The sequence below is a fragment of the Arachis ipaensis genome, chromosome B4, assembly GCF_059453495.1.
Source record: "Arachis ipaensis isolate K30076 ecotype BB chromosome B4, ASM5945349v1, whole genome shotgun sequence".
In the NCBI taxonomy this organism is placed as follows: domain Eukaryota; kingdom Viridiplantae; phylum Streptophyta; class Magnoliopsida; order Fabales; family Fabaceae; genus Arachis; species Arachis ipaensis.
Window position 1 is genome coordinate 13,725,167 of NC_142439.1, and position 16,402 is coordinate 13,741,568.

Here is a 16,402-nt window from a genome sequence, read left to right on the forward strand (position 1 = left end):
GGCGTGACAACATGGGTAATGTAAAGCCTGAAAGTAGCCACAGTCGCATGTGTGGTCCTTAAGAGAAACTCGATAGCTACCTAGCGAGAAGTTTCCAGTCGGTGTCGTTTCAGCCACCGTATACTCCGATTAGTGCCTGTCGTATAACGTGACGGTGAAGCACCTGGAGTCTCTCATGTTCCGCTCTATTGCTTTCATCAACGCCTGACAAAATTCATGCCCAGTTCCCAGCTGTGCCTCCGCCATGTCCACGGACCACGAATAGCTCAGCAAGCCTCCCGTAAGTTGACTTAACCAATGAAGTGACTGGGAGGTTGCGAGTTCCCTTTAGGACAGAATTCACACATTCACTAATATTGGTTGTCATGTGCCCAAACTGTCTCCCGCTATCCTGATGCTGGGTCCACTTGTCATATTCCATCCGATTTGCCCAATCACACATGGCTGGATTCTCAGTCCGCATAATGTCAAACCAGTAATAAAACTCTGCTTCAGTCTTTGCATAGGCAGCATTCACCAACATCCTCCTTGCGTCTTTACCTTTGAAGCTTAGGCTAAAATTTGCCACCACATGACGAATATAGAACGCTTGAAAAGAATGTGGAGGCAGCTAACCATTCTCGGGGGCCTCAAGGGCAGCCTTGATGCGATTATGCCTGTCGGAGATAACAAGAATACCCTTCTATGGCGTCACATGCTCTCGTAGGTTGGACAAGAAAAAGGACCATGACTCCGCATTTTCTCCCTCCACAAGGGCGAACGCTATCGGGAGGATGTTCGAGTTCCCATCCTGCGCTATCGCCAACAGCAACGTGTCTCCATACTTGCCATACAAGTGGGTACCGTCAATGCTCACAAGGGGCTTGCAATGTTGGAAGGCCTCAATGCATGGTGGAAATGTCTAGAAAAGACGATGAAAGTACACTGTAGACTCATCGACCTGATCCCCAAGTCTAACAGGAGAGGTCTTCAACACTGTAACTGTTCCGGCCATGGTCGACTGGACCCCTAGCATCCAACGTGGCAACTCGGCATACGACTCTTCCCAATCTCCGTATATTTTGTGCTATTGCCTTCTGTTTTGCCATCCAAACCTTCCTGTAACTAGGCCTGAACCCATAATCGGCTTCCGTTGCTTGTTGCAAGACCTTTACCGTTACCGCAGCATCCGCCCTAACCAATGGATAAATCCTCGCACAGATAACGTGGTAAACAAGCTGTCGGTGATAACTGGAAATGGAAGTGGCCAAGCAAGTGTGCGGACCGTTGTACCTCCTGACCTCCCAAGTACCCTTTCGTGCACGAAGCGATACGCGAATCAACCAACTACAACCTTTGCCGAACTTCTTGCATTTCCCATGATACTTCAGATGATCCGACTCTAACATTCTGTACTCAACACCTCGACGGATGCTATAGTCCTTCACACTCAAAACAGCTTCATCTTTATTCTGGAATGATTGTCCAATCTGAAACTCTGTAGAAAAACCCCCAATAGTAGCACCTCCGTCTGCCTGTTGCCCCAAAACCTCCAAGTTTAGAGTGGAGAAGTGAGGAGGATACTACTGTGTGCCAGAACTTGAAGGGCCATGCTGTGTATGTGGATTGACACATGTGTCATTATCGCTGTCCCCAATTATATCTACAGGCTCCTGGTCAAAGTCGTCATCCTACATTGCATTCTCAACTCGATCAGGTTTCCCGAACCCTTGAACATCGTGCATAATGCCACGACCAGTATCCACCTCAAATGTTTGCTACCGGACCCCACGATTCTCGAACGGTACAGAAGCGACTGCCTCCGTTCGATCTAAATCAGCCGCAAAGGAAGGGAATGCAACATGCGAAACAGTTGGTGTGGCCGCAGGCATCGAACTAGACGCACCGCCCACGGCAGTCGAGCTATGAACCGGAGCTGATGCCCCAGAACTATCGACACCATCCTCCAACTTCGCATACAGCTCGTGTATTCTGACCTCTGAAAAACTCCTAATACAATGAAACAGAACCCGAATATCTTCATCGGCCGCTATCACAAACGTATCATACTTAACACCGGTCAACACAACTGCGATAGGAATCTTGTAGAATAGCTTTTTCGCCCACTTGCTCCCAAATACCCCAAACTTCTGCAAGATGCTGTTCTTTATATCTGACAAAGTGCTTGATGAACTGATAAATACACTCAACGGTTCTCTATCAGTAAACTTCACACTGTATTTTTTGCTTCTTTGAATTTTTCCAGAGCAATGCACTAAGACAAGAAAACTCTCTTCCTCACTTGCCATTGTGAAAATGCTCCTCTTCAACAGCTTGAATCTCACTCATATATATAAAATTTTTCTCTTCATAAACCGTGGCAAGTAACAAAGGTTTTCGCATTTACATATCCCTTCATAAACTGTGGCAAGTAACAAGGTTTTATGATCAAAGTTCTCTCTTCATAATCCGTGGGAAGCTACCACAGTTTATGCTCATTTTGTCTCATTCATAAACCGTGGAAAGCTAGCACGGTTTATGTGTAAATTGTAAAATGTGGTAACCTACCACGGTTTACATAATAATGAATCACTACATGCAAGTAAAGGAAATAAAATTGTTACATTTGAGTAAACAATTCTCTCTTTTATTTTATTCAAGTAAATTACCCAACAAATAAGTTTTAATAAATTAGATATCAAAAATATATTCTAAAAATATATTTTAGAGATAAGATTTTAATGTAAATTTTTATGATTATTATTAGAAAAATAAAAAAACTTATTTTTAAAAATTGATAATTTTATGTTAAATGATTTTTTAAAATAAAATTAGTGTGAATGACAATATTTTTTTGAAAAATGAAAAAAATAAAGATCAAATTTTGTTTTGAATTTTTCTATGCACTTACTAAATATTTATTCAAATATTGTGACAAAAATTCGTATAGAATGGATAAGCCGTTTACTAAATTCAAAAGTTTTTTTAAATAATTCAGAAACTGTTTTATCGATAACATATTTCAAAACCATTTTTGTAATATTTCGAGTTCTAAATTGATAATAGTTAATCCTTTTTAATATGAAAAAATATAAAAAAAACTAACAACTAATGATACAGCTAACTGCATCTAACAAAAAAAATGTCCAAACAGAGAAAACAACACCAAAAAATCAACATAATTTCACTCACACCCCAACCCCAATAAAAAAAGCCCACACAAATCCTTGTCCCTCTCTTCTTCCCATTGCCGCCGTTGACAGCTGCACGCCGCTCCTCTCTCCCATTGTCTAGCGTACCCCTCTGCCAGAGCCGCACGTTGTGCCCTTCTCTTCCACTGCCGCACGTCGCGCCCCACTGCTTGTCATCCACGCCCTTCTCTCCCAAATCCAACTGCCACGCGTCCAACCGCCGAGGGTTGCCGCACGACGCTGTTGTTGCTGCACACCACCGCGACTTGCACTAGAACGCCGTGTCTCGCCACATCCAAACGTGGTGCTCTGGTCACATCGCTTTTTTATATTTTGGATGTTTCTTCTCTTCGGATTTTGGATAATTTTTTAATAGTTTTAGATTTTTTTTTTTACTTTGTTTTTAGATGTTATATTTTCTAATATTTTTTTGAATATTTCGTTTGGTTAGATTTTGAAAATTTTTAAATGATTTTAGATATCTCTATTTTATTAAATTTGGGATATTTTTGTTACGTTTGGAATGTTTTAGAAATTTTTATAACGATTTTAAAAATAATTTTATATATTTTTAAAAATTTTAGATTTTTCTATTAAATTTTTAGATGTTTTTTATAATAGATCGATTTTTATTGGATTCTTAAATTCAAGACTAAACTAAAAATCCAAATATTCCCAAAAAAATTTAGATGGATATTTTAATTCATTAGTTGTGGAACTAATTTATGTTATAATAACTGTTTTTGAGATATAATTATTTTATAATAAAATCTGTTAAAAAATTTATAATTATATTATGTATATATAAAAATTTGTCACATATATAAAATATATAAATATAAAATATATATTAAAAATAAATTAAATAATATATGTATTTAACTATTTATATATAGATATACAATAGCTGCTTTTTTGTATACATAATAATTTTAAAAATTTTATTGAGAACAATAAAGTGAATATTTTATCAAAACACTAATTTTTGAAAATTTTCAAAATATTAAAAGTTTGTTGGAACCAAAGTTTTCAATCTAAAATTTGTTATAAGATCAATATATACATGATTTGTACATGTCATAATAATATTATTTGATTTATATAAAAGATTTTAGTTATTGAGATAAAATTTTGTTGTTATTGTTGACTTGTTATATATATTTAGATTGAATACTATAACTTTTTTTGTCACTATGTTTCAACTCAACAAGTTAATGACTAATCTGCAATATGCAAATTTAAACTTCATTTAAGGATTTATAGTTAACTATTGGATTGTTACATCAATAATGCCCTGCATCCAAGTGATTTTCCTAACCAAGTCCATCTAAGTAATTTACTCTCACGCGTTACGCCACTTATTTGTAACAGAGCTTCAACGTAAACCTTCCATTCTTCAATGTAAAGCTTCCATTCTTCGTTCCTCTTCAACGTAAAGCTTCCATTCTTCGTTTTCTTCTTCATATTTTTTATTTCGTTCCTCTGATTTTCGATCTGCATTTACGTTCTTTTGAATCGAACAGTGTATTGTTCTTCTGAATCGAATGTATTATTCTTATCAAAATAATGAATGATTCAAGTTCAAATCAGAGCAAGAGCGATTTGGATTATTCTTCTGAATCGAATCAAGTGGACGGAGTTTGATGATCACATTTTTCGGTTTATTTGTTATTACATAATGGTCTTGTTATGATAATATTTTCGGTTCATTGTTCAACAATTTTTATTTAACGCAGAAGTTTCTAAATTTGAATAATGCACATTTTTCGGTTCATTTGTTATTACACAATGATCTTGTTATTATAATATTTTGGTTCACTCTTCAACAAATTTGAATTAAATGGAATGAAATGCAATTAAATAAAGTGATAATGAATAATTTCATCCTTCTTTGTTAAAACCAGTGTTGTTTATGTATTTGAATTTGGATAGAATGTAGGAGTTTCTAAAGTCATATAATGCACAATTTTTGGTTCATTTGTTATTACACAATAGTCTTGTGTATGATAGTATTTCAGTTCATTTTGCAGTCTAGGTATATTGTTGATGAACAATTTGTCCCAAAGGTTAGGATGACTTTCAAGATACTTGAAGAAGCTGGAAAGTTCTACAAAGATTATTCCAAACTTGTTGGTTTTTCTACGAGAATAAGAAACACCACTTGAAAGGGAGATGAAATTAAGAATCAACTAATTACATGTAGTAGAAAGGAAAAATGGAATCCAAGATATCTCCAACTCTAAAGACAAACCCCTCAGCTGGAATAAATTGTCCAGCCAGGATTTATGTACATATATTGAAGGATGTTGGTCATTGGATAATTTCTAAAGTTGTTATGAATCATTCACATCCTTGCTGTCTAGATCGAGCAGAGATGCTTAAACAACACATGGAGTTAAGCATGTTTGTGCGTCGTACGATTGAAAATAATGAGGAAGCTGGAATCAGACTGAGTAAAATATATCAGTCATTAGTAGCAGCAGTGGGTGGTCATCGTGAACTAAGTTTTATTGAAAAAGATGTGAGGAATTACATTATAAGGGAAGTACGGAATGTTTCCGAACAAGATGATGCTAAAGAATTTGGGAAGTACTTATTAAGAATGAAAGAAAAGAATCAAAATTTCTATTTTGAGCCTAACCTTGAAGTTGATCACTCTATCAAAAACACATTTTGGGTAGATGCAAGAAGCAGGACTGCGTACGAGTATTTTGGAGATGTTGTTTCATTTGATATGACTTACAACACAAACAGGTATTCGGTTCATTGTGATATACTATTCGGTTCATATGGATAACTAGTTTCGGTTCATAACAAAAAAAATTTGTGTGTCCACTGCAGGTACAATTTGATTTTCGGTTCTTTTGTCGGTGTGAATCACCACGATCAGTCGATACTTCTCGGATGTGCTTTGATGAAAAATGAAAAAATTCAGTCAATTAATTGGTTATTTGAATGTTGGCTTTGTTGCATGGGCGGAAAGGCGCCAAAAGGGATTCTTACTGAGCAATGTGCATCGATGCAAAAGGCTATTAAGAAATGTATGCCAACAACAATTCACCGGTGGTGTATTTGGCATATCATGAAGAAGATCTAGAGTAAATTAAATGGCTACAAGCGACATGAAAAATTCGAACAAGAAATGAGTCATGTTGTTTAGAACTCATTTACAAAAATGCATTTGACAGAAATTGGAATGATTTTCTCATGAAGTATGGTGCTGGAGGCAATAAGTTGCTTTCAGGTAACCGTGGTTTCATTCGAATTAATTGATGTTGTTATTTTTTTTGTTCAGACGGGGATAACTTTCGGTTCATTTTCTCGTCTGATTTTTGCATTGTGCCTCATTTTGCAGAGCTTTTTGAAGATCGTCATTTATGGATTCCAGTTTATCTTGATCACTACTTTTGGGCCGGGATGAGAAGCACACAAAGGAGCGAGAGCATGCATGCTTTTTTAACAAGTTTATCACACGCAATAGCTCATTGATTCAATTTGTGAAGCAATATGATAATTGCCTAGGAAGCAGAGAGCAAAGAGAGAGAGAATTTGATGCTACAGATTTTCATACTATGATACTGTGTGCAACAAAATCATCAATAGAGGCTCAATTTCAGCATGTGTATACTCACGAGAAGTTTAAGAAAGTTCAAGCACAATTTAGAGGAAAGGTGAATTGCATCACAAGATCAACGTAGTCCGCTCTAGGTTTTATGGCATATGAAGTTGTAGAGTAAGTTTCTAACTCAACATTCAACAAGTTTGTTGTTACATACGATTCGATATCACGCGAAGTAAAGTGTCAGTGCTTATTGTTCGAGTCAAGGGATATACTGTGCCGTCATTCTCTGAGTGCCTTAAGTTTTGAGTGAGTAGATAAAATGGCACCAAAAAATATATATTGGAACACTAGAGTAAGAACGTAAAGAGGAGACACACACGTATCAAGAGCAGCCAAGACGAGCCTTTATTGGAGCAAAGAAGCAAGAGGTTTGACGATTTAGTATTTTGGTCGCACAATAGTTGTGAATTTGTGTCAGAATCTGAGGAGTTAACTGAAATTCTGCACCAAATTTTTGATAATGTCATGGCTGAGATGCAAGAATATCAAACGAAAAGTAAATGTAAATGTTCGTTATCTCACGAAGACACTACATTGAATGATGTTAACGACCTTCAAAGTCTCCCACATGTTAGAACAAGAGGACGTCCCAAGAATATATTGGAATCAAATTTGAAAAAAGGATCGCAAATGCATCCAAAAAAAAGAAAAAGCCAACTCTAAGTGAAGTAACATTGATTTCCTTTTGATTAGGGAAAATGTGTTTATGCATGTTAGTAAGTTTGCTAATATATGATTTATTTCTTTTGCAGTTGAACCTTTTAGATAGTAGATCAATGATTCAGTCTAGCTCCAGCCTTTATCATGCAGAGGATATGAATTATCCTAGAGAGGATGATAGAAGTTTTGGTGTTTATTAAAATAAATTTCGATTCATTTGTATTTTAGTCACATAATGTTTTCCTATTTGATGAAAATGAAAGTTAATTTCTGAATTGTGTTATGTTTTGTTGAATAGTCACATTTTGGTTTTTCAAATTAGCTTCTGCAATTGTGTTGTATCAAACAATTTAGGTATTTCTTAGAATACATTTCAGTTCCTTTTATGTCTAAATTTCGGTGCATTTGTATCTTTGCCGCTCTTTAGGTTTGATAAATACATTCAATCTATTCAGTATGAACTGAGATTCATTCAAATTAATGTGATCTCACTACAACCCAGACATTTCTAATAAATAAATCAAAAGGAATTTAAGAAAAGATTTTCAAATATATACATTAACATTTACAATGAGTCAAAGAAGTGCTTGCCTCTTTACAATTCCTTATAAAATAGTGTTCATTACAATTTTACAGATTTGAAACTATTTACTTGCTATTTTCCCAGATGATAATTTACAAAAAGGATTTGAGAGGAAAACGGATGGCTTTGGGATTTTTATGCGTTCAGATGCTTCGATGACTTTGTCTCTGAATTTATTTACCTTGTCCAAGAGAATGGTTGGATCATATTCCCGCCTGAAAGCATCTACTTCTTCCTACAATTCAATTGAAAGAAATTACTTAATATGAACCCAATTGAACTAAGAAATGAACTGAAATTTATTAATTTAGAAGTAGAGGATCAACTGTTTAATGATACTTACCTATTTTCAGTTTTTACATTTGTATTTTCTATTTTTGATCTTTTTGGGATCAATTGTTTCTAGTCATTTCATGACATATATTCTGTAATCATAACTAAGAAAGAAATAAAATAGTAAAATATGATTAATAGGAGAGACATAGAAAAGCACAGTAAAACATATTAGTAATAGTACTATAGCAAAGAAAGAATAATAGGAAGATTGATATGATGTTCGTTGACTACTAATCGTAATATATGGTGCTTCAACGCCCTTTTTGTTGTCCACCAAAGGTGTTGCCGTAGCATAGACCCTCATTTGGGATACTATTAAGCCCTGAAAATGATACAAAAAGTGCAGTTCAGTTCAGTAATAATTGAACGAAACGAAGCCCACAAACAATACTCAATCAGGCACAAAGAGTGATTGATATGATTTAATTAGAGCAGAATGGCTAGCAATAAGAGATAACTTAAAACAAAAATATATATTATGTAAATAACTTACAACAAATTTATTCAAAGCTTTTCTTTCCTCAGGTATATATTTTTTCTTGATGGGATCAAGCACATGAAAGGCCTTCTTCTGAACATCACCAATCCACAACCACCAATGGCCTATATGACAAACTAGTGCAAACAACTGAAGTTTGGAAAAATGATAGAATATTTTAGTCTAAATGATAGCAAACGACAGAATTATTAAAGAAGTTTTAGAAATCACAACTTACAAATGGATGCGATGCTAGTTTTTTTTTTTGTCAAGAAAAGGCAAGTAGTCCTTAAATTCATTGATTTGTTAGGCCTTCTTAGTGTTTGGATCAATGTATTCGTGGTTGTGCTTCCCCAACATGAAATTCTGCAAAATGAACCGAAATAAATTAATAAATGAACCAAATTACTTAAGGAATAACAAATTTGGTCAATAGTTATCAGTAGCATCAAGTAAACCTCAATTAACACACAAATAAATCGAAATTAACTCAGATATGAACAAGTAGTGAAAAAGATTCAATCATCAACAAAAATACATCGAATTCATTTCTGGATTCAAATGAACCTCAATTAAACTAAGAAATGAACCGAAATTATTTAAGGAATGAAAATTTTGGCTTACCACAATATCTATCGGCACACAATATATTTCTTCATCAAATCTGCGACATTTTCTATTGTTGAGAACCATACACAGTGCGGAGACCCCCTATAGGACCAATATTTATTAGATATATGAGAATATAAATTTTTAGAAAAATCATTAATGTTAATGTAATAGCTGAAGAATTATCGTATTTTTTACGTCTTGTTTGGGTGTTAGAGACAAAAAGTGGCATCTACCCCCTCTAGATGAGCTTTATAGTCCAACATGAATATGATTTCAAACTTATTGCTTACCCTTTCTTTGTCAATCTTTATTTTCGTCATCCACTGATAACATTTTTCCCTCAGCTCCTATGTTATTTTGTTTTCTTTCACCGGAGTCTTGTACACTTCAGGGGTGCTCAAACTCGACTCCACACTTGTTTTCTCTATATATTGCAATGCTGCTGTCACCCCAACATCCATCACTGCCTCTACTAACTTTTCAAGTTGTGTTACTATTGATTGAGAGGTCGGTGGACTTATGTCAAGGCTGAACGAAGGTACGTCATCTTCCCAATGCCGAGGATGTGGAGAATTGCAAGATAACATAGGAAAATTTTTTAAAATAATCAAAACTAATAAAAAGGATTTTAAGTAAAACTTACACATTAAAATGAGCTTTTGGCTTTCATTGCCTTGCCGAAGTTTCTTCGTGAGTTTGTTGTTGGGGTTTTGGAGGATAGTTGGATTTTACAGAAAAATATTTAATAATGAACCAAAATTATTATTATATAGCATTAAAACTAATAAATTGGATTTTAAGTAAAACTTACTCATTTACAAGAACTTCTTGCTCTAATTCCCTTGTCGAAGTTTATTCGAGAGCTTGCTGTTGAGGTTTTGGAGGCAGCTGGATTACACATAAATGTGTTTAATAATAAACCGAAATTATTATTATATAGCATCAAAACTAATAAATTGGATTTTAAGTAAAACTTACTCATTTACAGGAGCTTCTGGCTCTGATTCCCTTTCCAAAGTTTTTATAGGGGCTTGTTGTTGAGTTTGGGGTTGGTAGCTGGATTACATAGTAATATGTTTTAAAATGAACCGAAATTATTATTATATAGCATAAAAACTAATAAAAAGTATTTTAAGTAGAACTTACTCATTAGCAGAAGCTTCTTTTGTTTGAGTTTCCAAAGAGACAGAGGTAAAGGTTTTTTGTTGTTTTAGTTCTTTCACAAGAGAACTTGGAAGAGCAATTGCAATAGAAATTCTAATGAAGATAAACAAGAAAAGAGTTAATGTTGAATGATTAGAATAGGAAAATAAATTGGGAATCTGCACATTGATTATAATAGGAAAGTAAATTGGAAAACTCACATATCCAGAGGTTGAGATTGATTTTCTTCTCGAACTAGAAGGATTTATTCTTGACGACCAGTTGTTGGGCTACTGATAGTAAGTAAAATTCCGTGTCAATAATTTTAAAAAAATTATTACCTAAATTTAAAAGACCAACGTAAGTATTTCAACTTGCATAGTTGGAAGTTCTAAATTCTTTTTTTCTTTTTTTTCATGCCATTTTTTTTTTTTGTAAAAAATGTAACTGGGGATTCAAGGGTGTTTTTTTCTAATAAAAAGATATGAAATTAAAATCATCAACCAAGGTATTCTAATTAAAAGCAGAAGAAGTAAATAAATGTTAAGAGAAATTATTTAGTATTGCTCGGTGCGTTTATAGACCTTCCCAAGCTCGTCTGTGTTTGAAACACAGGTTCACTTTCATTGCCCAAATTTATAGACGACAGTCTAAGCAAAAAAATAAATATTATTCAGTAAAACCAAAAAATTACATCAGGTTTTAGGAAAAACTTAGTAGAGAAAGAAAAAGAAGTTTATATAAGAAACTTAATCTTACATCTGTGATAAATTATATTGCGTGTCCGTCGAGTCACAGTCATTTCTTTGTATTTCATCCAGAACATTTGTTTTTACAGCACCATCACTTTTTCTCTTCATTCTTTTTTGTTTTCTTTTTTACTCATCTCCTCTAGTTCTTCGCTTCTAACAATTCATTCAAAAAGAAATGAACCGAAATTTTTAAATGAATAAGTTAACAGGTTCAACAAATTCAAGTGAAACTAAACCAAATGAACCTCAATTAAACAAAAAAAATAAACCAAAATTATAAATACTTATCAGCATCATCAAGTGAACCTCAAATAATTCACAAATAAACCAAAATTATTTCAGATCTAAACAAGCAGTCAAAAAGACTCAATCATTAAAAATAGAATATATATTTATAACAATAAAATAATCATTTTTGAATATTACTCATGTTTGGATTCATTTTCGTTTTCCGAATCCGTCTGAACAATCTTCCTTTTTTTGCTTTGTTTCTTTCCCACTTTTTGTGGTTGTTTTCTTTTCTTTGGTGGTGTTTTCTCCATTTCTTCTTCTTCTCTGCAATACATACAAAAAATTTTGTTAAAATAACAATATAAAACTTTAAATAAATAGGTAGTTTCCAATAAGTGATGGTGAGAAGTATACTCATATACAGAAACAGTTTCTTCTTCCGAAGACGAATGCATGATGACAAGCTTCTTTTCTTCTTTCTCCTTTTTTTTCCTTCATTTCCCCTTCTTTTCTTCTTTCTCTCCCTCCCTCAAATTCTGCTCCTTTCACAATTCCCTAAAACAGAAGCTTATTTAGCTAGCACAATAAATTAGAAGCACCTCAACCGAAATTTTAAGGAAAATGATTTTTTTTATTTACCATTTTATTATTTTCTTCAAAGGCAATTCGGTCGACCAGTCTCCTCCGTGTCCAGTACGCCACCCATGGTGGCCCAGAAGCATCATCTGCTTTTGCATTAGGGAATTTCATTTCATGGAAATATATTATCATTAATATAACGACGCAGCCATCAACTGAAAGTTTGTTTCCTGCTCTCTGGGCTTTGATCCCCTTGATCAGGAAGCTCAGCAAATGAGACACCCAATTCGATTATCGAACTATCTCCACATGAAGGACAGGTGGCTTATAGACCGCGGAGATTGTGCTTATTGTTGTCAGCAACAAAAAACATTTTTGGATGAAGACAATGAACGTCCTCTTGAATTTCATCAAGTTTTTCTCCCCTTCAACACTCATCTCAATAACATATTTTGTCAAAGACGCCAAAGTAGCACCTTTGAAGCTGTCAATAATTTCCTTCTGCTACTCATTCAGTCTGTTGTATTCAACTTTTTCAGAAAAATTATCCCCTATAATATTTTAATATAAACAAATCAGTTTAGATTTGAACAAGTAGGCAAAAAAGCTTAATCATTAACAAAAACACATCGAATTTATTTTCTGTATCCAAATGAACCTCAAATAAGTTAACGAATGAACCGAAATTGCTTAAGGAATAAAAAATTTTGTCAATACTTATCGGCAGCATTAAGTGAACCTCAATTAACACACAAATGAACCAAAATTAGTTTAAATTTGGACATGCACTCAAAAAGGCTCAATCATAAACAAAAACACATTCAATTCATTTCTGGATCCAAATGAACCCCAAATAAACTAAGAAATGAATCAAATTATTTATCAGAACCAATACACTAACAACACAGTTATATTCAATTCCCTAGTTATAGAGAAAAACAAATGTAAAAACTGGAAAGTATAATACCGCATAAATTTAGGCCCAGTGCATCTTCTATCTTGGCAGGAGTTATGTAGATTTTCCCATAGCGCGTGTCCAAGAATTCATGATAGAGATCAAAGAAAAGAATCAATTCCCTCAAGAGCTTGTGTGAGACATTCAATTCTGGGATATGTCTCAGTGCACCAAATCCCATTTTGTCAACGATAGCTTTCTTTTGTTCACTCAAGTCAGCAAATACCTTAGCTATCGATCTCGTTGAGCATCTCAAATCGTGAGTTTTTTGCAAGGATTTGAAACATTATGTTATATGATATATTGTTGAGTTGAGTACACAACTAATTTAAATGATGATGACAAACATTGAATTATTGGGATAAATACCCAATTAGTTTTGATTGTTTTTAGTTAGGGATGTAGGCCAAATAAATGAAACAGCCCAAACAAAGAGAAACAAGGAAAGAGGAGCTGCCCATATCTTCAATCGAAGTCCAAGTAAAAGTATCAAACATATCTATTGGGCCGAATAAATTGACAAAAAAATCCAAGCCCAATGCAATTCATCCAAGTTGAAGCCAACATTCACATTGCTTGCTTCGGTCATATTCTTGAGGAAAGAGAGAGTTTTTTTTCTTGGTTCATTCACCAGAGAAGAAAGAAAGAGAAAAGTAGATCAAGAAAGCAAAGGTCTAATCGCCCAAATCAAATCAGGTTAAGCTAAGTCAGAGGACAAAGGTGATTTATTACTATTTGTATACAATTTATTTTCTTCACCCCTTCTTCAAACTTCTGCAACGCCAATTTGGGATATATGGAGAAAGTGATTTCTGATAATCACTGTTGTGAATCAAAGACTCAAATTGTTACTTGGGGCCAAAGCACTATCTCAAGGGTTTTGATTTGGGTTTACCACTGAACAAGCTTTTTCTTGCTGCTATGAGGTCTTCGGTCAAGTAAAAAGGACCAGCTTTGAGATCCCTAATTTGGGGGTTAAATAAAGAATGAGAGGTGACAAGCTAAGCAAGCTAAGAGTCCAAAGAGTTTACTTGAGAATAACAAAAAACCGTGACTCTGCACAAGGTACAAAAAGGAAAAATGCTTTTCTATTTTGAAGACAAGGAGAGAGAACCAAAATCTGGATTTTTTTTAGAGCTTTTCTATGAAGAGTTCAACGTTTTGGATAGTGTTTCTAAGCTAAAGAAACATTCTGCCAAGATGAAAAGCTTCAATCAAAGATAACGAAATCTGGTTCAACTTATAGCAACAAAGGCTGTTATGCATCAATCTACTTCATGTTTTACTGATTTGTATTTCAGTTTCAATGTATATCTTTCTGTATTGTCTTTGAGAGGTAAAAGTCTGAGAGAGAGACATTGAGAAAAAGCCTAAGTGTGAAAAAGGCTGAGTGAAACACTTGAGAGAAAAGCGAAGAGTGATTTCAGATTTCCTTTGGTTGTAATTTTATGTCTTGTGTCATGTACCAGTGAGGTGCTCCTTGCTAAGTTGGGTAAGCACTTAGTGTAAAGAGTTAGGTATTAGCATAACCAAGTCAAGTTTAGGAAGAAACTTGTGTGTCCAGATAGGATTGTGTGAATCCTAGGAAATTGGTGTATGTAATACTTTGGCTATAGTGAAAATTTCACCATTGTTGTGGAGACTGGATGTAGGTTGCATTGCACAAGGCAACTGAACTAAGATATATAATTGTGTCAACTTCTTCCTTTCTCTTGCTGTTTTGTTTTCTGAAATTTATGAGACAAAATGAAATTGTCTCTTAAATTTTTTGCTGCACAATTCAAACAGAAATCAAGTTTGAAGTTGGGTATAAAGACATAATCCAATCAAAGTAAAAGAAGGCCATAGATTCAACCCCCATTCTCTAAGCTTTTTGTAACCTTCATATATTTATAATACAAAAATAGAGTTGATTTAATGTGTATATGCTTACATTGTAATGTGACTTCTTTTTTGAGATAGTCTTCTTTTTCATTTTGACTGCAAGGAATAAAATATTTAGTCAATACTTAACAACAACATCAAGTGAATCTTAGTTAATTCACAAATGAACCGAAATTAGTTCAGATTTAAACAAAAACTAACTAAACAAGCACACATGAACAAGTTCATCAAATTCAAGCGAAACGAAACTAAATGAACCTAAATTCTTAAGGAATAAAAAATTTTTTCAATTCTTAATAGTAGCATCAGGTGAATCTCAGTCAATTTACAAATGAACCGAAATTGGTTCAGATTTGAACAAAAAACTAACTAAACAACCCCACATGAACAAGTTCAGCAAACTCAAGCAAAACCAAACCAAATGAACCTAAATTTCTTAAGGTATAACAAATTTGGTCAATACTTAACGGTAGCATCAAGTGAACCTCAGTTAATTCACAAATGAATCGAATTTGGTTCAGATTTGAATAAAAAGTCATAAAGACTCAATCAACAAAAAAATACATTTAATTCATTTCTGCATGCAAATGAACTCAATTAAACTAAGAAATGAACCGAATTATTTATTAGAACCAATAAACTAATAACACAGTTCTATTCGATGCTCTAGTTACAGAGAAAAACAAGAAAAACTAAATCAGAAAAACTCAATCTACTAAACCCTAAACTGAACTAGTAAAATTGCAAGAATTGTGAGGTGCGAAGGAGAAAACTGAACATAATAACAAGTAATTTTGTCAGTACCTTGAGAAATCTTTGTTATTCTTTTTCTATGTTTTTTGTTGATGATCTCAAATGCACCGTCGGATTTTGCAGTTGTTTCCGCAGAGAAATTGAAAGATTTTTGATAGATTTTGATAGAGATTTCAAATTTCTTTGTTGTAATTTTGAGTTGGAGGAACAAACAGTTTTTCATATTCTAGCGCGAAGAGATAGGTAACGTTTGGGGTTTGGGCACATGTAACATGCTTTCATTAATGAGTAGTTTTTGTTAGAATTGGACCTGCTTGGTTGGACTTCGATACAAAAAAATTTGGATGTGTAGCTCAACTATTGTTACATACACAAGGCAAAATTTAAACATCCCAACATTTAAACGGAGTGATAACCATGAACCCAAATTGGTTTAAACATTATAACTTTAAACAAGTGTAAAATGAAAATTTGTAGTGTGTAAAATTGATATGTTCTTTGTAGACGTGAAATTTGAAAATAAGCATGACGTATTCTTTTACAATGTTTATTATTTGGTTATCCATTCATTTACTAATGTTCCATGAATATTTTCATTTAACGGTTAGGCTATTACAAAGCATGTTCTCAAATTTAAATCAACT

General features: G+C 33.8%; 1 protein-coding gene across 1 annotated transcript; it reads right to left on the reverse strand.

The window, feature by feature from the left end:
* Positions 1-214: 214 nt before the first annotated feature.
* Positions 215-1,621, reverse strand: LOC148566717 (uncharacterized). Its single transcript, XM_088484397.1, has 5 exons — positions 1,580-1,621; positions 1,273-1,514; positions 1,095-1,173; positions 726-901; positions 215-554 (listed from the first exon to the last, which is right to left on the reverse strand). Exons 1-5 carry the CDS (start codon positions 1,619-1,621, stop codon positions 215-217), a joined length of 879 nt encoding a protein of 292 aa, XP_088340523.1.
* Positions 1,622-16,402: the final 14,781 nt, after the last annotated feature.

Excerpts from the sequence above, each read along its gene's own strand:
- LOC148566717 (XM_088484397.1), bottom strand. The coding sequence starts at position 1,621 with ATGACACATGTGTCAATCCACATACACAGCATGGCCCTTCAA. Across the intron at positions 1,515-1,579 it reads TACACAGCATGGCCCTTCAA|GCAGACGGAGGTGCTACTAT; the intron begins GTTCTGGCACAC and ends TTGGGGCAACAG. Across the intron at positions 555-725 it reads GGAGAAAATGCGGAGTCATG|CCTAAGCTTCAAAGGTAAAG; the intron begins GTCCTTTTTCTT and ends GGCAAATTTTAG.